This window comes from Dermacentor silvarum, chromosome 8 (assembly GCF_013339745.2).
Source record: "Dermacentor silvarum isolate Dsil-2018 chromosome 8, BIME_Dsil_1.4, whole genome shotgun sequence".
NCBI classification, from domain to species: domain Eukaryota; kingdom Metazoa; phylum Arthropoda; class Arachnida; order Ixodida; family Ixodidae; genus Dermacentor; species Dermacentor silvarum.
Window position 1 is genome coordinate 26,355,017 of NC_051161.1, and position 27,481 is coordinate 26,382,497.

The window sequence follows — 27,481 nt, forward strand, 5'->3', positions numbered from 1 at the left end:
TTAAAGCTCTGAAAGTTTCACAGAGGGCTTGGTCGACGGCCCACCGGCTGTGGTTGTGTGCGCGGTAGCTCGGAAACTTTTGGCAATGGCTGTACCTTGGCGTATTCGGAGCTGCCAAGTACTTTGTTATGAAAAGAGTAAAAGTCCTAAAGCCCTGGCTAAGATTTTGCCAGCTTCATAAGAACCTGTTGAGTGGGTTAATTTTAAACATCACGAAAGGTGAGATCTAGGCTGGAAGAAAAAGAAACACAAAGAAAATGAGTGCTCTACCAGCTGGATCTTGATCACAGAAGCCCCACCTACGATCCATACCAGTGAAAACGATGCTAGCAGCACATGATTTCTTGTATACTGATGACAATACCAACGAGGGCTGTAATGATGGTCCATCAGTTTCAGAGACATCACTTTCAGTGCACTTTCATTGAATAAGCCAGCAGACAGAATGGCCATTCACTCCAATGAGATGCCATGCTCGACGTTGCATCACACAAAAGTGAAACAATCCCTGAAAGTGATCAGTCAAGATTACAGCACTACGATTCTGTGATCGATGCAGCAACACCTGGTTCAAAAAAATTGGCACTGGAATGATGAAAAGCAGAAATGAGACACCACTGTCAGATAAACTTCATGTATTTATCTTGGCTAAGTGTTGTAACAAACCAATGCATTCAGAGTTTCCGGGCTATTGTTAAATCAACACATCTTCATGACGTTCTTGATAATTGTGCAAGATTAATGTGCAGGCAATTAAGCTAGCTTCAAATGTTTTGTTCTTATGAGAGAGCTGCACACCAGTAGCGTTAGATTAATTCATCGCTTGCTCAAGCATTGGTGCTGAAAAATTAAAACGGTCAATTCAATTGAATGACACCTTTGGTCTTGGTCACAACGTCTGGAAGAGCATTGCAAAGGTATTCCGACTAGAATGCTCTGCAAAATATAGCTTGCAACTGCTGAAACACACTACAAATCAGCACAAGACACTTATGCTAAAGCACATGCATATTGGCACTCTTCATACACACTACAAATGAACACCCAGAGCAACTGCTTTTACACCTGCTGGAGGTGAGGAGCGACGAGGGGGGCGGGTGTCACTAGATAGTACAGACAAAAGCAACAACAAACTACAGTAAAACCTTACAGTAATGAAATTGAAGGAGGCGTGACTTTCCTGTTGTTGCAACAGTTACTTCAGTATCCTAATATGTTTGCAACCACACAGCTTTCAATGGGATCTACGTTTATTACATTTGTTATTACTTCGCTACATTCCCTCTTCATTACAAGGTTTTACTGTGGTCACGGCATAGCTGCATTGAGGCAGCACAACCACATTAGCATGCTATGTTCTAGGTGGCCACAACATGCAGAGTGTCTACTGGATGGAATGCCTGCTAGCTACGATGAACAGTAAAGCAAGAATAAACACGCACGTGGCTACACAGTGCGGCTGCTAAACTACTTGGTCATCCCCCTAGCAGTGGCCTTCACAGGCTACGTCTTAAGCCATGAGCTGTTTGTCATGTCATAACTGGAAGGGACAAAGTTCAGACACGGGAATTAGACTTCTCATTAACACTGCACCCTAGACACTCGCCAACATTATTGAATTGCTTGCGCATTAAATGCTTTCAAACAAAAAGTAACAAGTACTCCTCTCATTGTAACAGCCATCTTGTATGCTAAAGTCATTCTGCACATTTAGCTTACAGTCGGGCAAAGACCGAGTTCGTCTTGTTCCTGCGCAGCTTTAAAATTTTTTTCAGCTTTCTGCTGATAGAAATTCAAGATGGGTTGAGCCGGTTTCAAAGTATGTTGAATCCGTCCTGTGTCTAAGTAATTTTACGTTGTGCATGTCTTTGCAACAGTGCAGGCCAGATGCAGTATGTTTGAGTGGGACAGCTTCAAGCATGCACAACATGCCCTTGCAGTATATGTATCTAAAGTGTTTGCAGCATGTTGCAGATACTTCAAGCAACTATACGCACATCTGTATATAATTTCACACACACTGCATTTTGATACATAAACACTGTAAGCAGACAGACACAAGCAGCTTTGGGTGAAGAATGTTCAGGCAGCTGCTCCTGCAGTGCAAATGTATTGTATGCACAAACAGCTGGTGCTGTATGCCAAATATCTTTGAGCCCGTTCTGTATTCATGTTGTGCACAAGTCTTCTGTACCAGAATTGGTACAACATGCCCACTGGCCTCAGTACTTCTGGATACAATGTCATCGAGCATCCACCATCTCCAAATGTTATTACAAAATGATTAGCATGCTGTAAAGTAGCAGTTTGGTGCTTTCAGTAGCCAATAAATGCGCGGCTTTTTGTAGCGCAAGGAGACTTGGGCTCTAATGGAATACAAAAGAGATCAGAGCACATTAACGAGCAACCCAAATCACAGTTTTCCTTTGTTCGAGGAAATATTTTGCCTCGTCTAGGAATTGCTAAGGTACAAGCATTGGTTCCTGGTAAGAGCTGTGGACACAAGCGTAACAATGGAACCCGAATTATACCCGTCTTCAAGAACTTGCAAAATCAATAATCAAGCTTAGGGCGTGGGTAGCGGGTAAATAGCTAAAATAATGAAGTACTGATTGAAGATGAAAACAAAAAGGTCTGGTCCATGGCCTTGCAATGAACAAATGTTAAACTACGTAATGAACTTGCAAGCTGTAGAATTGCTGCACTTGGAAGCAGCTTACCAAATAAACATTTTCCTTTTAGTCACTAACATTACGGTAGCAGAGAAAGCATTTGATTATATAAGAATATAACAAGACTTTGTAGTGCTGCAAGTATGGCAAAAATGGTCCGTTTTGGTCATTTAAATAATTTAAATGCCACATTCCTTGATGTATGCAGACTTGCAAAGTCTTCAGTAGCACTCAAATGCAGCAATCTTTGGAGTTCCACCTGTGTATAGTTGTCATGACGGTAATAAAATGCGACCTTAGCTAGGACCTGACCACTGATGCCCTGAGACAAGTGGCAGATAAGTGCCATTTTGAAACCGTAACGCTTGGCGCTCGAAACAGATTTCTTCATATATTAGACCACATGCTATAACGCCGCTGCAAATTTCAGTGCTGACTACCATTTGGATAGATCGTCAAGCCGGCGCCAAATCTCTGCAAAAATGCAGGAGGCTGCACTAAATGCCTGGATGTATAATTGGGGCTCCACTGTAACTGCTTTGCAGCCGGAACCGCATTACGACAGTCATGACTTGCATGTACTAAAACCAGATGATGTCTCGCACTGTAATCCAAGGACAGTTTTTCTCTTATGGGTAAAATTAAGTGCCAGCTTTTCAATAACTAGCTTAATATATCAAAATAATCTGATAACTTCTGGACTGATGACAACTTGACGACGAGTAAGAACATTAAAAACAACCAAAAGATTCACTTAAAACCACTTGCCTGCTGCCATTGACAACACAGACAGTACAACTACTACTACAAGAACACATAAATTTGAGCAAGAAAAAACAAACTACAGAAGACAGCAGATAAAATTAGAAATTAGCATTGCTTCAACAGAACTAAAAATAAAGTGGCTTTAAAATAGCATCTCCCCAGCAAACATCTCGTGAATTGAAAAGCTTGCGACAAATGCTACCGGATGGTTATGCAGTGAACTTGGCAAAACTTGGAATGCTGAAATGCACACTTGGTTAGTCGGTTTGGCAGTGCAAATGCTAGCTCCACTTGTCAATCGCAGAGTGCCTGCAGCTCACAAAATGTCAGATTGTTTCTGCTCCATGTCATCATAAATTGGTCAAACAAATGCAACCTTTTTCTTACAAAACGAATATAGTGTAGCCGAACCTCAACGTAAATAATATGGATATCATGCATAGGAAACTATGTTAGGGTGAGTCGGTACATAATACATTTTTGAACATAATGAAGTAAGATGTTTCTCTCTGATATTGGCCTGTAATGAACACATGGTTATAACGAGTATCGGATACAACGACGCTACTTTCGTGTCGGTGGTGACGTCACTGTAACAAGGTTCGACTGTTTCAAACTGAACAGCATCTAAAGGGGAGAGTCCAAATCCGTTTCTCTTTCACCGTTGCATGGTAGCACAGACGCAACAATCGCGAAAGCCTCAAGGGCACGTTGTCGAGCACTGCCAATTATGCCAACTTTCCTCGTGTAATGAACGATTGTACGAAAAAACGCTGAAGCACCAAGTTACAAAGCCTTGTATGATACAGTGAGGTAAAATTCTTTGTATACAATAATTACAGTGAAAATAAATATTTGATGCAATGGCTTGAGTAGAAAACATAAGAGACCTTTCCTTTTTTTTTTTTTTTTTCCTTCTGCGGCTTTCCAATGCAAAAATCTCGGAACTGGAGCGGTAAAAGAAAGCGCAGCAGTGCAGGTGTCGTAGAATAGTGCAGTTGCGTGCAGCGAAGAAACCACAGAAGAGAAAGTCAATCTGTGCTGCCTTCTTCACGGCTTGGCAAATGCGGCTCCCAAGTTCTCCATCCTGCTGTCTGGGATGGCCAGCTTCATTATGACGGCTTCCAGCCTCGCCAGCTGTTGAAAATGAGACAAGGTAATTAAAAGTGCCATTTTTAAGAATCTGCGTTATATCAGGTAGTTGGTGATGCTGAAATAAAGACAATGATGATGATGCACAGCCTATTGTTAAACTCCAAAAAAGCTCAAACATCTTTCTGCATCAGAGAAAATTCAATTCCCTTGTTCAATATCCGGTCATGGAAAGCACATTCTTACAAAAAACAATGAAATGCTATTTCATTAAATACATGATTAGTGTCGTAATTACAAAGTAGTTTGCAGAGCTGCCTACAACAAAAAACCTAGCTTCAGCATGTCAAAAACGCTACTGTGGCTTTTAGCATGAAGTTTCCAGAGCTTAAATCAGCATTTTGAGGTATCAAACTCAGGGTATCAAAAATTATACATTTGGCATTGTGGTGTTGATAGGATGCTCCACGGGGATTTGAGCTTATTCTGTGGATGAATTAGAATTCATCTAATTATAGAAAACTTCAGAGAAATGCTGCATCATATTTTTTTTATGTCGGCAGTTGACAAAAACTTCCCATGCAGCTGCATATTTCCTGTCAAGTTTCTGAACTGCATGTTTACCACCTGGGGCAAGTGTTACCTAGAGAAATGATGTGTTTCAGCGGGCATGTTGTGTACATATTCCTCAAAACTGGTACTAGGCACAGGAATTTTAGCAAACGGGTATGCTTTACTTACTGGTCAGCTTCAACCTTGCAATTACGACATGCCCCATGAAGAGAATTTTAGAATTTTAGTGAATTTGTCAGTTAATTAGTGATTATCACATAGACTGATGTCTGCTGCTCATAATGATGTGTTTCAAAAAAATATTGTCTCCAAATGTTTGCTAAGTTGTGCTCAATGATCGTTTTGTACTGATGCAGCTAAAACACCTGGCATTTAATAACATGCATTTAAAAGAAGTCAATCCATCAATTGGCTTCATGGGGCATGTCAGTTTTGAGAAATATATACAGCAAAACATAAGGCAAAATACACTGACTTGCACACAGTTGCAAAATACTGAGTGAAAGAAGGTAAACTGAAACAGGAATACATTTCACTGCAGACTTCTGCGACTGCATTAGATGCTGTGTTTACCAACAGTTGTTACCTTAACTATCATCATTATTATTCATGCTTCCACTTTAAAGCTTACCCTGTCATTAACTTCCGTCAGGCAGGCAGCCTCCAGGTTTGCTGGCGTTTGTCGTTTAGTGTCTGATGCTGGTTCCGTCTTGCTTGAGTGCACTTCAGCATCTGAGAAGCTTGCACAAGATGTGTCATCTGCGCTCGTTGTGTCGCCCGACACTTGCTCATGGCTCGAATGGTGGCTAGACTCCGGCTTCCGCACTGGCGTCGGCTCTTCCGCACACCCGGAAACGTCTCCCTGGCCACTTTGCTTTCCAGCATCTTTCTCGAGGTGCTTTGGTGCGGCGTCTTTGGCGGGTGAATGACTTGTAGCAGATGAAGCTGTGGATGCGCTGTTCCCGACAGTTGCCTCAGATGATGATGACTCTGATTGTGGCTCGCTGTGGATGGGCTTGAAGACACTGTCAAAATGCTGCGCCAGCTGCTGTTGGAGCAGCAAGTGCTGCTGATACACTTTGGCAATGTGCGTTTCCAGTTGGTCCATCTGGTGAACAATAAAAACAAAATGATGATGTCACTGTGCGTGAACTCAACTTGCTAAACCGGTTCGCATGGGTTCACAATGGCTTGGAATTAAAGAGAATGAAAAGATTTAGAAAACAAAGCTTTTCAGCCTCAAGCATAAATTTATTTGAGCGAAAGATTGTTTATTTCTACCCTGACGTGACGTGGACCAATGTATCTCTGGTGTCTTTAATAATATGCACAACATTTAACATAGACTGTGACCCAAGATGTGCAAGTGTATTGCGATTTGTTTTTGATGGTTACAGTGCCCAATGCATTGAAAACAAATTTATTTCCATTTAGTTGCACCTGTAAGCTACCTTAAACCTGCATGTCCAGCACCTGTTGAAGTGGAGGGACCAGTGAGGGACTAATAAAGATATTGCAACGACACAGGCCTGTGTGGAGGTGTTGCCTTTACTAAGGATGTTCTGTTCTGTACAACAAGAAACTGAGCTTTAATGATGCACCCATGCAAGTTTCATTATTTCAAAGGGCAAACTTGGGACACTATCGCAGGCTTTTTGTGTATATATGAATTGACACACTTATCGCATTACGTGCTTTTGCACTATTTCGTATGGAAATCACCTTATGGTCATGTGGCACTGCACCCCAAAAGCAGCTGCCAAGGCTGTGCTTCTTGTAGTTGTAATATTTCGCAAATTTACGTCAACCTACACCGAAGGCATGGTATGACCAAGTACCGAAATGGATGTCTGAATGTTGCTCGTGCTGATGTGGCAAGGGTAGAAGAGTATTTTTCTTTGCAGTAGGCCGGTGGCCACTCTCTGGTGCCATTCAACATTACTATAAAATGCTGGCTCAATTCCGAGACTGCGGCTTCGGAACATCTGACACACTGTCACATGAAGTATTGTCACATCACACGTGATGCCAAGCAAAACTGGAATGAATGTAAGGAGTTTCAACACTACAGATTTTTCATGCATACAAGTTGGATTTGAACAAAATTGTTTAGGTCACTTAGCAGCCCCAAGATGTGCGAACGCGCGTAATGTTCGTGCATTTTTCATCACATAAGTGGCAGCCTTGTTTGCACAAAAACTAACATAAAGAGTGTCAGAACTGAGTTGAAGTTGTTTGAGTCTTGCCTATAGTGTGGGAATAATTTGCCACCTGCAGGAGGCTTTGAACCTTTTCCAATGTTTCCCCTCTGACGTACTCCAGCAGAGGGTCCAGAAGGCCTTCAGAACAGTTGTTCGACAAACACCTCTAGTTCGGAATGATTTGTGCAGTAAGTTCCGGTTTGGGTTTGGTTCCAAGACGGTGGGAAAATAATGGTTCTGTTCGATGATGGTTCAGCTGAAAATGACAGTACAGTTGCGGTTCGACACCCTGCTTGCTCCAAATAGAGCATTAAATGTTACTCTAAGGTGCTCAGAGTCTGCCATTGAAATTAACCAAGATATGTTTAGCATAACTTTCCAAGTACTGTGTAAGAGGAGCGGTTAAGTTCTTGGCATGGCCAAGCAATCCCCCCCCCCGAGGGATCTCTAGACAACCCTACACCTGCTGTATGCCTGTGTCACTTGGGCACTAAAAATGCAACTGTTTCTTCATTATGGTTGCTGTGACAACAGAACATGCCCCCTGCTGGAGATAGCATGTCTTCCTCTGCGTCAAATGCCTGACAATTCTTCTCCTTCTACATCTTTCTCCACATGTTCCCCATATGTGATATTATCCGGTCATTCCACTGGTGCTTGTCCTCAAATATTTTTCTCCAAGACGTTTAACTATTCCTCATCTCAATAGTATGTTCAAACCATAATGGTCCACACTAAGTGTGTGTGATGCAAGAATGTAACTTCTGGCTGCCTTCAACAGGCAGAGTCGATTAGGGGAAAGACTTTGTGCAAGACATTACCGTGGTTTGACAGAATGCACATGTAACTTAATAAGCCCTCAGATCATATGTGTTCACTAGTGAAGAAGACACCTCTTGAGCAAGATTCTTGTGCTCCAAGTTCAAAAGCATGGCTCTTTGGCTTACATGCTTCAGCAGCCTGTCCAGAGCCTCCTTGTTTGCATTCCTGCATTTTCTCTCTTCTTCCATTTCTTTCTGCTGCCTGCAATGAACACAAAGGCAAAACATTTGTCAGTGCTCCTGATTTCTCTTTTCTCAATATTATCAAAAGATACCTACTCCAAATCCCTTTTCAAGTTCCCCATGCACTTAGTGAGCCTTCTACTTCCACCCCAACACCTGCCAATATTGTCAGCTTATGCATGTGGTGCATAACAGCGGTAGTATTCTTATTTTTTATGAACTACAAAGATACCTCCTCTGCGCCAGTGGCATCTGTAAAGTAAGTGTTTCTTGGAGCAAACACAGAAATGAAGGGCATCACACTTTTTTTGGAAGAGGAGCCTCTGCCATATTCTTAAAGATACACTAAAGAGAAAAATTACTTGACATGACACCACCTCGGAGTTCCCGCACCAGTTCGTAGTAATGTAGTGGATTTTGATGCCGTCTGCTTGGGCCTACTTAATTTTTTATGGGTAATGATCGAATATGTTGCATTCTAAAAAAAGCCAAAGACAGACTGAACTTAGTAAGTCTAAAGAACACTTACTGAGCCATGAAAGCCCAATTACAAAAAAATTGTGCGAAATCCATGATGTCAGAGTGACAAACCAGAGCTGGGGTCTAGTTTGGCCTTAATTTTTTATTAAAATAATAAATCAATTACTGCGAAAGTAACAAATATACAGTCTTGAAAGAATACTTCATCAGTCTAAACTTATTTAGTGTTTCTCTTTAAGTGTCCTTTAAACTGTCATTGAATACATGTGCGACGCTATAGGGCATCAAAGAAGTACCTGAGCAGTGCTTTTTCAGTGGCCGCCATTTTGGACTGGACATCCAGCACGCATTCCTCGAGCCGGCGCAGCCGCACCTCCTGACAGGCACGCCGCACGCGGCTCATGTGGTTGCGAGTGCGGTAGCCTCGCCAAAGCGCCTGGATGCGCACAGCTGCCCGGTCCAGCACCTCGAGGCCCACAGCCTGGCTACGCTGCTTCAGCAGGGGGTCGCTCTCCACCAGGGACAGCACATTTATGTTGTTGTTGTTGTTGTTGTTGTTATTGTTGTTATTGTGGTTGTTGGCGGCGACATTCAGGTTGCCCTGAGTGGGTGGAATGTAGGCTGGCCCGTTGCAGTACTTCGAAGCCGTCCTGGTCGGAGCCTTGTGCTGCACGTGCAGGCACATAGAAGCTTGTACAGTCGGCTCCCGTTAATTTGACCTTTGCGGCACCGCCAAGGTTCGGTCTAATAATCCGAAAGGTCAAATTAACAAACGGCGGCGAAATGAGTGAATTCAAATCTTTTTTTTTTTTTTTTTTTTTTTTTATCGCTTAAAGCAGCCTGTAATGTATTCTGTCACTTTCTCTTAAAGCACAACCGAACCAGCATGTGGGCAAAGGGAGCCAATATGTTTAAAGGCAGGAACAAATGCCTTCACGGGGGGAAGGAACGTCGGCCACTAAATGATAGAAATAAATTTGAATAAAACAGCTTTAGGTCCAGGGAAGCAGTAGTGCCGTCTATCGAATTTCTTGTGTTTTCAAGCTTTCAGTAACTGCTGTGCACACGAGAGGGCGCCAGTGTCGGATCAAATTTACCATGCAATGTGGCATGCTTTCAAGGTGGAACTAAACCGAGTTTTTACTTCCATAGCAATGTATGGATTCTTGACGGGACTTTCCAGTGCATTCGAATAAAGCAAAAAGTCGAATTAACCGAGATCTAATTAACGGCAGGCGATTATAAATGGAAAATCAATGCTCAGTTGTGCAATAATCTTTCACTACGGTTACAAGGCCATTGTGGAGGAGTGTTCTGGCATAAAGGACTGCGCTTGAATGTGCTTGAGGCCGAGCAGGCGACACTCTCGTGCAGGGTGTCAGGTGGCGTGTACGGACACCCACATTCGCGTAATGGCGATCAGCTTCCACTGCAGCGGCACGCAGGTGTCTTACTCACCGGCGAGACCGTAGAAGAGTAGGAGGAGGAGGCCAGTGGGCAGGCGGCCGAGACGGACGAGGATCGCTGGGTCTTTCGCGGCGACGCGGTGGCGACCGTGGCGTAGGGTGAGCGGCCCGCGGGCGTGCGGAAGCTGGCGCTCCGGCTCAGGCCCCCGTCGGAGGGGCTGCGCTGGTGCAACCGGCTTGTCGCCGCCGTCGGGGTGGTGCTGCCGCCGCCCCCGGCGCACCCTTCGAAGCTGCGCGTCGACGATATGCCGCTTGCTCCGCCACCGCCAGCGAACGAGGGAGGCTCCGTCCTCTTGGAAGACACCTTGCGAACGGGGATGGCCCTGCAGCGGGTAGGATGCGGACCGTGTGTTCTCGGCGGGGCGTTTTCGTGGAGAGACACGCCCCCGCAACACTTGCGGTTTCGACACTTTCTAGATAACAAAAAGCCTGTGATAATGCGCGACGTCATCGTGATATCTCCCCACTACGAGCCATGCTTTGGGAAGAAGGGGTACTGCGCGTGCCTAGCGCGCACGACGCTTGACAGCTGCAGGGAAGACGCGTAAACACGTGATGCGGGGTGATAATGAACGCGGCGGGCCTCCTGTCTTTGTCGTAAAACACGTGCGCCAACTAACGGGCACGTTTAGCACACAACCGTTAGGCAGTGCTAGAAGAATAAACGAAAGCGGAGTGCTCGATTATTATTATTATTATTATTATTATTATTATTATTATTATTATTATTATTATTTTTTTTGTAATTGCAACCGGGGCAGTAACTGCAGAAGAGGGGGCGATGCTAGAGTCCCGCTCTCCCCGAAATACATCGCGGCACAGAAAGCTTATTTAAAAGTACATATTTAATTTTATATGCCAGCGACGTGCTCGATTCAAACACGAAAACAAATTAACATAAATATTTCTAAATGGCTCTCGTTGTCCCTGCAAAGCGCTTCTCTTCCCACCCCCTCCACCCCACCCCCGAAAATAGAGCGAGAATTACTTGTGTACGGCCCTGGCTACAACCACATGAAGCCAACAGACATATTGAAGCCAATGCAGTATAGTGGAAATTATCTGTTCATTTTCATTTAAATAAAACCCTTATCTTTGCGACTCTGGGGTATTTAATGTTAATCACGCGTAAGGAGTATCTACACTGCTCGGCCACTTGTCGAGATTACCTTGAGGAACAGCAGCGCCATTTTTAATGCCTAAACATTTCTATGCCTATCAAACGAGGAAAACAGTCCGTCCGTCCGTCCGTCAGTCAAGTAAAACGATCGCTTTCGAGATAGGGCCCGCAGCAGCGAGCGAATCGACCTTGCTGCCTCTCGCTTCAACGCGAACTAAGCGGAGAGAACACAGCGCACACGAAGCTATCAGCACTCGGCGCTCTCTGTACCCATCGCAGATCGCTTTCAAGATAGGGCCCGCGCGGCCGCGCCACACGCAGCCGCCGCCGGAATACATTTGATAACGGTTCATAATGGTTCGGCGCGGATGGATAAGGAGTTAAACAGCGATAACGGCTTATAATAATCGGAACAGCAGCACACCTTGCGCCCCCATCCGCAGCAGTTCGTGTCGCCGCCGCGCTGTCGTTTATACTGGTCGGGTCAAGTTTCATAACACTGATAATGACACCGGGCTGCGTGGAGATGAGCAAGTGGTACATTGCTTATGCATACTAATAGACAACTCCCAGAGGAGGTTCTGTGTGATTTTCATTTTCTTCCGTGCACGTCACAGAAAAAAAAAAAAAACGATTGACCGATTGACATTTTTGAGGAATTACACTCCAGCATGAACAAGCATGAACATCGCGTGGACCAGTTCCTCCTATACTTACGACTTAAAGCGCGAAGGACAGGTACTGAGGGAGACAACACACATTCGCTGTTTTTTTTTTTTTTTTTTTTCTCCCCCAGTCCTTGTCCTTTGCGCTGTACGTCGTTTCTACCATGAGTTACCAACTATAGCCCAAGCCACCACCCTTGTCCTCCTATACAATTTTCTCAGCGATGCTCCGAGTCTGGCCACACGTATGCGTAAGACGATTTATTAGTTAAAAAGAGGCGACTCGGAACACAGGCGTGCAATGCCCGTCTTGAGTTCAGCGTGAGGGAAAATAGGGCACTCCTGTTGGCGTTCATGCGCGTACTGCAGAACACAATAAGCGCAAAGTTCACACCCGTTAAAAAGAGACGGCTCACCGCGGAGATGTCCTGCCGTAAGAAGACTTCCCGTAGTTGTGTAAAATCGGTGATCCGTCTGACCGAAATTCCGGAACGGATCGCGTCATGATGTCATCCTTGCGGGAACGCCTATGTCTGAAAGGGAGAAAAAAAAATATATATATATATATATATATACGTGCAGAAACCATCCACGATTATCGTCAATGTAAGCGAATAGCCGAACAGAAGGCGGCTATTCGCTTTATTAAAGGAATGATGCGATTGAAGGCGTATATATATTTGTTACAATGAGGATGCTTATACTCAGGTGACGCTCGTTGTTTCATTGCATAATTTCGTAGACCAACAGAGCCGTTCAGCAGCACATTTGTAGCGGTAGTGCGGGTGGCTATACATATAAGCTGATTATGGTAGTACGTGTGTTGTCTCCAGCGGCGCCAGCGCCGGTGTGGAAGGCGAACGCCATCCTCCTCTCCCGCCGCCTCCACAAGGGCATGGTGGCCGTAACAAGGGGAGACGGACGCGGCAGAGACGAAGGCGTTTGTGGACGAACTCGCCCCGCAACTCAACTGCGCGGGAACACGCACCCTTGGCGTGGGCGCCTATATGTATGTGAAAGTTCGAACACCAACCACGAAAACGGTCGAAAGAGGTAAAGAAAGCTATTCGCCTTATAAAGAATTAAGCTTAATTAACCCCTTCTAGCCTGCTGTCGCGATTTCGCGACGTACCGAATCTGAGCTCATAAATTTCAAACGGGCAGTTTAAACGAGTGAAATTGCGCTTTTGATGTTATGCGGGGTTATCCAGAAAACGCACGTCCGTGTGTACCTATATATCTGACTCAGAAAACAACGCTTTCCGCAAGGTGCTTATAAAACGAAGGTGAACACTCCAAGAAATCTGTGCGGCTGCATCCATTCAGATGCACAAAGTGAAGTCGTTATCTTTGCAAAACCGACTACATTATAGACTGCCATAAGATGCCAGACGGTTCACCTGCCATGCGCAAGTTTATTCAATGCGAAAATATGCGAATACTATAAAGACATTGTTTTGTGCTAGATGCCCGTTTCAGTATTCTTTAAACAAGTCTACAAATCTAACCCGGGGTATAGCAAGTGGTGTGAGAGGAATTCTGGGCGTTCTTATCTTGCATTCAAGGCTTTCTAACTGCAATTCGAACACTTTTCTTCAGGCAAGAAAATTTAGGCTATAAGAGGTTGAAGGCCACCTAGCTAATATGCCATCTCAAGGGCACGCTCGCAAGTGTGCACAGAGAGAGTGGTCCGCTTTGTCATAAACTGCCGTGGCTACTCAGTATTTTAGAACGTGCGTATATATGAAGAATTCTACATGCAATGTAGTGCGGTGACATCACCAGGGCCACTATCTTGCGCGATCAGTAGCACGCTGCAAATCTATACATGATCCACCATCTCCTATGTATAACAGAAGCCTGCATGCTTGAAGCCGCGATGTGAGCCAAGAATGTCGAGAGGCCGTTTATTTGGGACGCTCGTGATGCTTAGCGCGATCATCGCCTTTTCCGAAGGATGGTTTTCAATTGGGGTGTCGGTAATCCTACAGATGACGTTACTGTTAGAACGCGCAGGCCTTGTTACCTATAGGAGACGTTGCTATGTCTACTTTTTTTTCCCTATTGACTAATTCATTTCTGATGTCCTGCTACAAATGGGGCTCCCGTTTGATTTTCGGGACATGGCGTGCAAGTCATCTACACTTTATTCCATATACCGAAACAGAGCGGTATAGTGAAAGTTAAAGATAACGCAGCCGTGACGTCAGCTATAGTAAGAACGGCTGATGTACCCATGTGTGCATACCCTGAGCAGGAAAAGAAAACGCTACGATTTTATATTGAAAATGCCGCACGCTGAAGTGTGATACATGCAGTATCACCTGCTTATATATAAACATGGACATTTCTATTCACTGCCTACATCGAACAAAGGAGACAGTCCCTCAGAAATCGAAGCCTGCAGCAAAGGAACCTCTTGCGTTTGTACATCGAACGTCATCCACCGGTACAAGTGCGCCTTCCCACAGCATTACGGGTCACACTCGCGCTGCCGAATTTGAGTGCATGAGCACGATCAAGTTCCAGAAACGCTGCGAGCGCTTGTATACTCTGTGGTATATATCCGGGCATGCGACACATGAGTGACACGGCCTCGAGACTCGAGTCCCAGGCGATCACTCAACGCTGTGTTATAGCATCTTTACCCTCGTGGAACAGCTCAAGTGATCGAAGCGTTGTCGATCAAGCGTTCCCTCCCCTTCAACAAAGTACGCACCTGCTCCTCTCAGTTGGCATCGGAGGAGACTCTCTCGATGGTGACGGGGCTATGGGGGTCCATCGCAGACCTGGTCAGCTCGGCGCCCAGCATCTCGGAGGCGTCGCCCAGCTGGCACTGAGTCTGCGACCTCGATGGCCCCTCGTCCGAGTGCGCCAGCAGGTCGGGGAACGGGTCGAACACCGAGCCGCCGCCCCTCTCGTCCTCGCTCGTAGAGACTGCGCCCAGATCGACTGTCTTGTACTCTTTCGAGCAGGGCGCGATCAGTGCACCCACAAGTGCTCACGCGAGCAGTTTTATGGCGAGGGTACTTCGCCCAAATTATGTGTTGTATCTGTCAGATATCATTATAATCATGTTTCTAGCTTGGCAGACGAAGTGGTGGCAAGGACGGAAGCTATATTTGTTTCCACCCACTGGGCTCAGGTCCCGCACGGTGATACTGACGAAGACGGCACGACGGCCTACTAACATCTTCGGAATTAACGTCGTCGCTGACTTTTAACGCTACATTGAATGACACTCGCTCCGAGTAGTAATTAAGCTACAGTTCCTCAAACTTACTTAGCATGTCTTGCGCAATACACGTGGCATTCATTTACGAACTGCGATCGAGTATTGTTAGTTTTCATGCTTACACGCTTATGCGTAAACAGGGGGAGGGGCTGGGTCAAGTGAGCGCGCGTGTCCTCTTCTAACCCGGGCATGGCTGCGCATGGCGCGGTTGAGCACGGCCCCGCGCGCCATATCTTGGAGGTAATCTGCGGCGGGTGCAAAGTGGGCGAGCCGGAATGGCTGGTGGCTGCGTGTGCGCTGTATTCTCACGCGCCAAACGTTGTAGATCGCGTAATCTCAAGTTTCGGAGATGCGTTGAAGCGAGAAGCAGCACGAAGCGTCTGCTCGCCGCTGCTACCACTCTTCATCATGTAAGCGTTGTGATAGCGAGTGCCCGCGCGGTCATCGAGTGAGATCTGTTCATGTATTCCTGTGCGCGCGTGACACGATGCTTATTAATTTAATTAGTAAGGTAATGTCTGCTGCAGTTTATACTGCCAATAAAACTACGACCCTTACTTTGTGCAGTTACCTAATACCTTGCTATCGTTATCGATGCTTCGGCTTTCGAGCGAAACTGTGACTTTTTTTTATAAGTGAGCTTGATAGCTCGGAATCTCAAATTCCGTATGATAACGTTTTTGATAAGCTGTAGCGAGTTTCCAGCTGTGGATACGGTTCAGAAAAAAAAATAACAAGTTACTACACCACCAAATTATTACTCAAATAGCATGGGCAGCGCCAACCTCACAAACACGGCACGGTTAGCGAATTGCACTTCACTATATTTGGTCAATCAAGCATATATTTGAGGCAGTTGGTGCAGACTTATCGTTACTCGAATGCATGGGCGGTGCTAGAAGTTGAGCGGGCATGAAAAGAGACGTCTGACAAGTTCTGACTTGCATCTTACAAAGGTTTGTTGAAAAGAATGCAATATAAACAATTTGCACGTGTGCAAGGAATGCAACACAGTCACACATCAAATAAATAAATAAATAAATAAATAAATAAATAAATAAATAAATAAATAAATAAATAAATAAATAAATAAATAAATAAATAAATAAATAAATAAATAAATAAAAGCAACTACTCAAAGCGCTAATGTCTTATCAAAGCAGATGCCACTGCTTTTCAAAAAGTGCTTGCAATGAATGACTGATGAAGGTATTTCCGTTCTTCCAGATTGCAACGTCTCAAATTGTTCCTCTAATCACTCACTGATCTGGTGCTTACTCAATGTCAATAATAACCTGCCTAGTTATAACTGCTCGTATCAATATAGAAGTTATTCACTCACAGTCAGACCATTTGTCCTTGGCGAGGCAAGCCTGTCGTGATGATGGCAGTCTTCCGACGGCGCTCTTGGCTACGATTGAGGAGGAGGAGGAAAGAGAGAGAGAAAGGGAAAAGACGGTAGAACGAGAATTAACGTGATAGCGGATGACGAGACACACCTTTTCTCACTTCGCACATCGGAAAGCTTGAGCAGCGCGAAATGCAGCGCAGCTTCCACGAAACGGCGTGGCCGCCGTTTTCGACGTCGAAGCATTTCACCGTGCAAGGAACTACACTATGCAGTGCGCCTGTATGGAAACGCGCATTGGTACAGACACGTGGGATAGTAACAGACCCGTCTATTATTTTTCAAGCCGTAACTGGGCATCACTTAATTGATGGAACAGTCACGGTTAATTCTTGTTCTGGAAGGTATACTGCGGTCAAGAAAACCAGAGGGTTCCAATTGCGCTAGACACATGGCATTATACGGCTCTCGCAATCAGACAAACGCTTATTCGCAGTCGCATTAACAACCGCATCCAACAAGTTTCAGCCATGTTTCCGCCACTTCGTCCGAAGGATTGGATCTTTCTGAGACGACCAAACGTGTTTCCCGCTTCACTCTCCGAATTTCACAGCTCCAGGAGCGCTACAGAAGTCTGTGGACAGACAGAACTCGTCCAGTGGGCTCCGAAGCTTTCCACAAATGATGTGCACGTTGCACCGTTCGGAAGAAGAAGGTCCGAGGATGGAGAACGAAGCAGCTAGGAGAAGGATAATTCACTGACGGCATCGAGGGATAGGGCGCGCAAGAACCGGGATCAAACGAAGACACCCCGGAGACAACCTAATTTAGTAGAAGCTCCGCTTAGGTGCGGAAGCACCCGTCCTCTGTGCTTCCGCAATGCAAAAAAGTAGTTCCCGAAGGACGCCGATATTGAAAGAAGTTCGCCGTCGCCGTGATGTCACGAATGACCGGCTGCAGCCGCGTCTATATACTAATTCTCTTCGAGTTTGGACAACGACGTATTTGCCACTGCAGATTGTCACCGACTTACACAGCACGCAGTGTATATGAACTACGTCAACCACCAAAGAAAGTGCATCAACTACCAAGCGTCTTGCCACGCTGGACCACTCACGCCTGCGGTTTCCAGACGGTGTGTGCTGGTGATGGTGGTGGTTCCTGGAGTTGTCTTGCACTGGGCCTGCTAGCGGCGGCGGCAGCGGCGGCGGCAGCGGCAGCAGCTGCAGCCGCGGGTGACATCTCGTGCAGCAGTTGCTCTCGGTGCTGGCGTTGCATCCGAAGGATGCGGGAGATGCGCTCCTCGTCCTCAGATTCCATCTGCGCGAGACAGGAGGCGCGCTTCGTCAATGCGACCAGCGCGTGCTCGCCAGGAGAGAGAAAGAGAAAAAGCGGTTGTGCGCGCTTTCCTCTCGCGAACGCCGTAATAAACTGCAATGAAGAAACTCCCACCACGCGTCCATTACACATGGACCATGGTCACAATCGTCAGAATCGTCAGAATCACCGTGGTCTAATAAGACCACTGGAGGACAGAGGCTTTAGTGCCAGACGTCTGCAATAACCCGCGTGCCCCGCCAACCTCAACCGCTCTGTACACGCAACTTACCTAATATCATAATTTTATGTGACCATTTCAGACAGCTGACCTCTGCTGTGTTTGCCTTTTTGCGCCCTTTCTGTTAATCTAAGAGACGAACGGCTATCGGTTCCACGTGGGTGGCACCAAGATTCCTATCTCCACTCGTTCCTCTAAGCTCTTTCCTCTTTCTCAGCTATATGTTCAACTGCGTCCATTCGCATACATACACAACATTTACAGTCACGCTTTGCTTTCCGCAGACAAACTACCGCCGGAAAAAAAGAAAAATACTAACAAACAATAACCTCACGGGGTACGTGATCAGAACGAGAACAAGCACACAGATAAGGCTTTTTTCGCGTATCTGCGCTTTTGTTTTCTTCGTGATTACGTACTCCGGTATATGTCTTCATTTGGTTGTATAGAAAGAAGAAAAAAAATAGCTAGAATTGTAGCCGTCAGAATGACCATTATTATTATTATTATTATTATTATTATTATTATTATTATTATTATTATTATTATTATTATTATTATTATTATTATTATTATAGAACATATACCGTTCCTTGTTCCTGTCTGTAATCCTGTGTAAAGGCTCAGAATACTGAGTCTTTATAACGCTTGTTTTCATGATATCTATATTTTTCATACCTCGCTGTCGTTGTTCTTTTCCGAGCTTTCCGTTGTTTTCACAGTTTCACACATTGTTCAATTGCCCTTCTTCTACTTTTTCTTTTGCAATCACATTGCGCCTTGCTGTGTGTACGCTGTTCCTTTCAAATTTGTTTTTTTTTTTACCTATATTCCCCAGCAAATTAGATTTTTTTTGTGTGTATGCGGGCGCCAGCACTCACACCTTATGGTTATTCTTGGGCACAGTAAATAAACAATTGATTGATTATTACATCCTGGCCTGCTTGCCCCAATCACACCAAAGGCAGAATGACATAGATTCGGGGCCAGCGCGGCATGTAAGAAGAACGCTTGCGTGAAAAAGGCCAAATTTTTCCGCGGTGCGGACAAGGAACAATCGAAACCCTCACCAAAGGTAACGAAAACGAGACAGATGCATCAGATAACGGGAGTTTTGTCCAGCCCGAAATGTAGTTTCGCCGCAACGCACGCCTGCGCTGGGAGAAGCCGACATCGAGAGCACCCGGGAACGGACATGGTTCTCAAATTAGCCACACAAAGCCTGCCGATTACTTACAAGGCTGTTTTGAAAAGCACTTTCTGGCTTTCAGTTAAATGATACTTCACGTGGGCGATGGGAGGTAGAATTGCTAGTAGAGTAGGCATTCGATTCGCGTTTGTGTGTTCAAGGTATAAATCCGTCGGAGTGCGCGAGAACGCGTTATCTCATGGACCGTTTCGCGTGGGCCCATAAAGCGAACGTGCCATCGCTGTCACCTGTGCCTTTTAGCAGCTGCCCACGTGGGTTCAAAACATTTCAGACGGTATTAAGGCGACCTCCAGGAAGCTGCCGTAGAGAATGGCTCTGCAAGTTATCGCAACATTCGCGCTATTCGGTTATGCGCGTGCTACTCATCACAGGTAAAGTAGTTCCAGTAAAGCCTCGGGTCGTAGCAGCGATCGCCTCTTCTGTACCAGCGTCTCGCAACGACGGGACAGGAAAAAAAAATGTCACAGTTTCGCCCTAAGGGCGAAGCAATGAATGCGATAGCAACACAGCAATGTCATACGAAGTAAGGTGAGCAGGCTTTGGTAGCAATATGAATTGTAGTAAACATGAGCTGATTAAGTAAGCAGGTGTGCTGCGGCGTAAGTAGACCGACATGAAGAGAGACTCGATGACCACGAGAAGGCGCGTGTGAAACGGTGGTGTTGATGAGAAGCGCTTCGATCCCGTGGGCAGCGCGTGCGAAGGGACACCCCTGTAGCGCTGCGCTGCCGATCCGGGCAGCATTGCATGTGTAGCGTGCGTTGGAAAATGTGGCCCGACTACTACTAACTGAATAATGAACAAGCGTGGTGTGAGCGCGCACAAACAAACATGAATAGATCACACTGAATGACTGCAGACAATGACTGTCAAAACGCTGGCAGCAAGCGCATACGCCGCAGCGGGCGAAGGTACGTGCGGTCTATCGCTTCAACGGAAACCGAGCGGCGAATGCACAGCGCATACAAAGGTCAGAGCCGTGTGGAGATAAGAGACGGTGCGGGCGAGCGACGAGCGCGGTTGTTGGCAGAGTAGAAGTGCCCCCCCGCTCCCTCCGGCGCTGGCTTCCCGCTTCCTTGCTTGCGCGTGGGAGATTGAGTGCGTTCGCTCTCCGTGATAGCGCGCGTCCCCGCACGCTTCCGCTCGGGCATACGGCGCGCGGCGAAGTTTTTATCTATACGGAACCTCACGGCGACGGCGACGGCAGAAATCCGGTTGAAGTGTCCATATAATTGCTATCGCAATAAAAAAAAAGGTCGCGCACGTTTTGGTCGTCTGTGTTCACGTACGCCCGCCACAACACAATGCAATGCAACACAACGGAGTACGTGTTTATCAGTCGCACGAATGAACGCAATGTTTTTCAGTCTCGGGAATATTTTTCTCACTTTCAGTTTTCGCTCTTCCATTCACTGACGTTAAAGAAAGCACCGTTCTGATGGAGGCCGAATTGCCGGACAGGGCGTACACGCTTAGCAAACGGGCATATATCGATAACTTTTCCTTACGTGGCGTAAACACTACCACGTGACCGATAGCGTGGCGCTATCGCTTAACCGTTACCGTCCCATGCACGTGCCAGCTTCGTGCATGTTTAATGTTGTCTACGCCGCGCACATATACGGCGCGGCTGGATAGCCCGAGTGGAGCTAGCAGGTGGTAATACGGCTACGATATATGCCTCTGCCGCCTAGTTCCAGCTTAGCCGAACTCGAACACACTCCTACCAGACACCTCGGCGTCTGCGCGCACCAATGAAGCGTCGATATTCTGTCATAGGTCAACTGCCGGTTTTGCGGTAAACCACGTAAACAACGATCACAGGCGTCTCGGTAGTCGCAGGTTAACAGCCTGTTACGCGATGACGTCACAGATTGGCGAACCCAAATTCATTTTTTTTTTGTTTTCGAACGAGAGCCTGTACATGGAAAGCGCTACGCGTTTTCGATTGTTTACGGGGGGGGGGGGGGGGGGGGGGGGGGGGAGGGGCTGAAGATTAACCTTTGAACCGTTGAACGGGTATTTATAAATATTTACAGGTTTATGCATCTTCTTGTTTTAAGCATATATTCTAAATTTCATTAATACAGATCAAATAGAAAAGGAGTTATGGCTGTCATACGGACCAATCAGTCATGTAACTTAGGACAACTATCATTTCAGAAATAATGAAGACACATTGATTGTTTTGGTGAGATACCTTCTCAGGGGTTATAGCGCAGAATAAGGCCTAGCTGTCGCGTGTTTTTCATTGCATTTCTGTAACAATGCCATCACTTCGAGGCTAAGTTCTTTTTTTTTTTTTCATTGTCATTATATGTCAGATAGTTCATTATATTTTGCGTTAATACAAATTTAGAAATATAAAAGAATACCTCATCTTGTTCCTGACAAAATTTAACGCGATAGCGCTAAGGACCCCGTGTCGCAGAAAATCCGGCGGGGACGTAAGCGCCGGCGTCGTTGGCGGAAATAATCATGCCGAAACAAATCATCCCGAATAACCCCGACCGGGCAGGCCCTTCGCGTGGCGCAATGTGTTAGTGAACAAAAATTTAGTTTCTTAAAGTAAAATCCGTCAGAAAAATCGTAAAGAACGACTTAACCACAACCTACAGACATGATAACGTCGAACTGTAATTTGAATATACGATAAAAAATTCTGATAAGCAGCCAGGGATCTTTGAATGCTATCGCGTTCCACTCTTAAAGGCGAAGCTTAAGCGTCCTCAAATTTTTCTCTATTTCTGCGGCTCAGATTGCAACCAAACTTGATGGCGAGATTTCTCATACGTCTAGGAATCCAAAATAAACAAAGTTGCGTTTTTTTTTCTTTTTTTTTTTTTCCTGGCGAAAATCGCGATTTCACAACCACGCATTACGTGCACAGTAGACGCACGTAAAGCTAGCTCTTCCGCAATAAGAGTATGTGCGGGGTAAAGCCCACCGCTTGATTTCCATCGTTCAGCAAGCGATATTCAACGGTCACGTATTTGTTTATACTACTGACGTGTACGTTTAACCAAGACCATTACTGTTCACGCGCACACATTGTTCATTAGGACGCGCGCTGTGTAATACTTTTTGTTAGATATTGCGAAAGGAGATCCCGAAGTTGAAGGGTTCTAACAGGGTCCTGCTGTGATAAAATGAATTATTGACATTGCTGCTTTATAGAGTGCATTAGACATACAAATATATAAACATGCGTGTGCCTGACATTTTTTTTTTGTCCGTGATTGCCGTTTACTAAAGCTGCTGTCACTGCTGTCGCATTATTGTTCCGCGCAAGACGCGCTTGCCATATCCGAAGTTACGTTATCACAATTCTTTTTTTTTTTACGTTCTTATCAGGCTACACAAGCGACGCCAGTAGCGCTATGCAATCTCGAATCTACGTAAGCACTAACGATTATGGAATGCACGATGACGCATGTACACAGTCGGCGTCAAAACTCTACGGACCGCGCATTCCGAGAAAACGTCCAATCTCCGACCACTTTGCGACCGCAGCCAGTAAAACCGCACAATACCACGTTGGTCGCATTATACCAGTACAGGGTGGAAATTCGAATATACCAGGCTAAGTGCCCAGGCTGCGAAAATGCTCATATTTTTCTAAAATCCAGCGATCCGTAAACTTTCGACGCAGACTGTACGTACGTATAAACACCGGCGAGTTCAGATTCGACGATTCGCCGATCTATCTCACCACTATACCGTTGACACTCCAGCGTCACTGAGTGTCAATAAAAAAAGTTCGATTCTTTATTCATTCCTTCTGGAACTGTTTCCGCTGTTTCACGGTGGTCATATAAAAGTGAACACGTTATTTTCAGCTTATACAGACGGCTTATCGTAAACGAGGCTTACAGATACTATGTATATATAGCGTACATTCTAGCTATTGGCTAACGTTTATGTGTTAAGCAGGATGCGATCACCTTATAGTTGCACCAAGAACGAGTGAAATGATACAAATAAACAGGACTTCACCGTGGCGACGACTACCGTGACAACGATAAGTGTCGCTCTAAACAGATAGATAAAAGAGAGAGAGAGGAGAAAAGGGGAAAGGCAGGGAGGTTAACCAGAGGGGAAGGTCCGGTTTGCTACCCTACACTGGGGAGAGAGGGGGGAGGTAAAGTGACAGGAAAGTAGAGAGAGAAAGAAAGGGAGCACAGATGCACAATCACAGTAGGTCACTGCCACCGCATACTACCACCGAACGTCACAGTAGCACTTGTAGCACTATAAACATCAGTTCAGGCTACAGCCGCTTGTCCAATTCTGAGGTCTTTAAAAACTGCAACAGAGCTTTCGTCGCCCTCCGCTGCGATGTCTTATGGCTGCCTTCTAAGATGGTTTCCATTGTTAAAGGTGTTTGATCAAAGCGCGCTATCGCGATTGCGAGCGATCGTCTCTGTAAATCGTAGCGAGGACAGTCACAGAGAAGGTGTTGAAGAGTCTCCTCGCTACCACAGTCATCACATGAGGCGTCGTCGGCCCATCCGATTCGGGAAGCAAAAGACTTCGTAAAGGCTACTCCTAACCATATTCGGTAAAGTAGGGTAGCTTCGCGTCGGCAGAGACCAGCTGGGATGCGAAGGCGAAGAGAAGGGTCCAGGTGGTGCAGTCGGTTGCATTGAAAACTTCGTGTGTTCCACAGGGAGAACTTGATATCAGGGGTGAGCATTCGAAGTTTTCTAGCGGCATCTGCCCTTGATAACGATATCGACTTTTCTTTGTCGCCTTGAAGAGCCGACCGAGCAGCGTTATCGGCGTACTCGATCGTTGCCTATGACGCCGCAGTGACTCGGAAGCCACTGAAATGTCACGCGGTGTCCTTGCTCAGCCAAGGTATGGATTAGCTCTCTAATCTCAAATACCAGTTGTTCGTGTGGTCCGCGCCGCAGGGCTGATAGTAAAGACTGCAGTGCTGCCTTCGAGTCACTGAATATTGCCCATCTTCGAGGTTGTTCTTGGCTGACGAGACGAAGTGCAGCGCGAAGAGCTGCAAGTTCCGCAGCCGTCGATGTCGTTGGGTGACACGTCTTGAAAATGATGGTGGTGGCTCTCGCATGGAAAACCAGGACTCCAGAGGAACACTGGAGAGTTGCCGATCCATCTGTACAAATATGTATGTGGTCGGAGTACCTCTCGTGCAAAAGGAGCAGCGTTAGCTGTTTAAGAGCAGGTGATGACAGCTCAGACTTGTTTCTGATTCCTGGTACCGTGAGGTGCACTGCAGGTCGAGCCAAACACCATGGAGGAATCGATGTCTTAGTTGCCGGGGTGAAGCCTGATGGAAGGTGGGTGTAATAATCCGAATCGTAATACAAAACGATGCCTGCGGCCTTTGTGACGGTAGTGTTGCAAGATGATGAGAACGAGCACGGGCAAAGTGCCTAATGTGCACTCTCAGCACTCCCACCGCAATGTGTGTTTGTATGGGTTGGTCTTGGGCAATTGCTATAGTCGCCACTGTCGATGTGCATTTAGGCAAAGCAAGACAAATCCCTTAGAGCCCGAGCTTGAATAGCCTGTAGAGCACGAAGGTTTGTCTGGCAAGTGTTGGTCAGTACTGGGCAAACTGGGGCCGTATTCTGAAACGTTCGCCTAGGCGAAATCAGCGTGCGCGCTGATCGGCTGGTTGAGCAAAATTGAATGACGTCGGGCTCAACCACCCAATCAGCTCATCCAATTTTGCTAAAACAGCCAATCAGCGCACGCCTGAAAGCGAAAAAAGAAATTTCGCCTAGGCGAACGTTTCAGAATACGGCCCCCGTATCTCAAGAAGCCCAGAAAAAGAGCCCTGTACAATTCCAACATTGCATGCACTGACATTCCCCAAGTCTTTCTGCCCAGAAACTTGAAAAACTGGGAGATTGCTGTCAGGCGCCGTTTCAAGTAAGTCACGTGCAGGCTCCATGAGAGATTTCTGTCAATGATTATGCCCAGAAATATGTGAGTCTTCTCATAAGAAATGATCTCACCATTTAATTATAGAGATGACATAGGGTGTCATTGGTTTGCGAGTGAATGCCACCAGTGCACATTTGTCTGAACAGATAGATAAAGCACATCGTTTGACATCGGACCTTGGACACCTCGAGTATGATAGTGGCACCGAACCGAATGCAGTATCAAGACAAATCAGTCATTCATGGGCTAGCAGTGTCTCGCGTTGCGCGTTCCACATTGATGGAAGCTGCAGCGCTCAGTAAAACACGAACGTGATGATGCGACAGAGGGGGCGTTTCAAAGCAGCGACAAGCGCAGCAAATGATATCGGCCCGTATGGTATATCGGCAGCGATACCAATGTTCTGAACGGTGAGTTATATCTGGCGGGGGTGGATCAGGAAGTAACCGAATTGGAGCGATTCGGCAGGGGGCGCGCACCAAGCTCGGAGAGGCTATTGACCCTCGCGTGTCAAGTTTATCGCCCAGGACAGTCCAAAGACACCGCTATATAGCCGCTTTTTTCTTCTTTTTTTTTCACCCCAGGGAACCAAAACAGCATTCGACATGAAGGAAAGTTAAGAAAACTTAATTGCTAACCTCTATTTCTTGTCATCATCATCATAATAATAATTTATTTTAGCTTAGGTACTTTAGTACGAAAAAACAATAAATCGTTCTTGAGCAAATAATTAATTCGTATAGCAATTAATAACCAATAGTTGCGTTCCTGAACTATACCCACAACAAGAAACGTGATCCAGCTACTATATGGACGTTGTGTTAACTTAAAGCAGAGTTTAGACTGTCAAATTGAGCATACCGAAAATGATACATCGGCCTGTACGTGGGGTAAATCTAAAAATACTGACGACCAAACACTGGCCAACGCAGGAAGTGTTACAGAGCATAATGTAGAAATAATAAGCAGCTTTCAGGTATTCTTCAGGCTTGGAACACGTTTACTGGGACGGCAGTAGTCTTTTACGGTGGACGTCATCTCCTCCGGAACAACGTACTCGATCACTGGTGAAAGACTGATAAGTTTTCACTAACTTCTCGGCGGTTGGTAACGCAAGCTTCGCTTTAACAGAAAACAATATAATAGTAATACGTAAATTTGCTGTTGTTACATGTGCATTAATTGTGCATAAAGCAGCTGACAGAGACGAATATTCTACACTTATTCAAACATGCGTAATATATATATATATATATATATATATATATATATATATATATATATATATATATATACACTTCACTTTTGCGAAAATCTCATTCGCACAGCTCAACATTATCTACACACTATCTAGAGTCGTGCACATGTATCTAAGTAAAACCGTAAGCAACAACAAATCTTGTCACTGACCACAAAAGAACACACACGACGAAACTGACGTTCCGAACACATGCATCGTCTAATATCGCGAAAACAACGTGTTCGTATGCGACAATATACGAAACGTCAATTTCGCCGTTTCTTTATGGCTAGTGACAATATTTACGACTATATTTGGCTTAGGTCTGCATTCCGATGTAACAAGCTCCCCTGTGTCACTTCGTGTCCGCTTCATATCCAGTATTCCTTTCGTCTCTGTTGCGTCCTATACAGTACTTACCGCAAGAAAAATAAATAACATGCCAATTTTCCACAAACTGTGCAACGCCTAAGTAGCAGCATGTCAAAGGGCAATCTTCACATTTAGGTGGCATAAGATATCGCAGTCACATTTCATTCGGATGATTTCCCCACTGAAAGACTTTTATGATCCAATAAACTTCCAACCAGACCGGTATCCAGTGTTGATGCAGTGTATCCTTTTGCCTCCCTTTTAGAGAACTGTGTACTGTTATAATTGCACTGTGAAGTGTTTGTTTTGTGCTTGTAGACGCGGCTACATGACTTATTTGGTCGCTATGTAAATAGTTTACGCATGTACATTTTACATTAGTAATAAATACCATTAAAAAAAAAGGATAGCGGTGGATCAGCGCCTATGGCGTTGCGCTGCTAAGCACAAGGGCGTGGGTTCGATTCCCGACCGTGGCGGCCGCATTTCGATGGGGGCGAAATGCAAGAAACACCCGCGTACTTATTAGAGATTTAGGTGCACGTTAAAGAACCC

At 45.6% G+C, this 27,481-nt stretch overlaps 1 protein-coding gene across 1 annotated transcript in view; it reads right to left on the bottom strand.

Moving 5' to 3' along the window:
• Positions 1-618: 618 nt before the first annotated feature.
• The window catches only part of LOC119460878 (centrosomal protein of 97 kDa-like), a 141,159-nt gene continuing 114,296 nt past the window's right edge, over positions 619-27,481 (bottom strand). The window contains 10 exon segments of the mRNA XM_037721991.2: positions 619-4,574; positions 5,734-6,210; positions 8,251-8,326; positions 9,084-9,454; positions 10,246-10,576; positions 12,455-12,565; positions 14,747-14,975; positions 16,616-16,684; positions 17,739-17,775; positions 17,777-17,941. Coding sequence (XP_037577919.2) covers positions 4,488-4,574; positions 5,734-6,210; positions 8,251-8,326; positions 9,084-9,454; positions 10,246-10,576; positions 12,455-12,565; positions 14,747-14,975; positions 16,616-16,684; positions 17,739-17,775; positions 17,777-17,941 — 1,953 coding nt within the window. The 3' untranslated portion in view covers positions 619-4,487.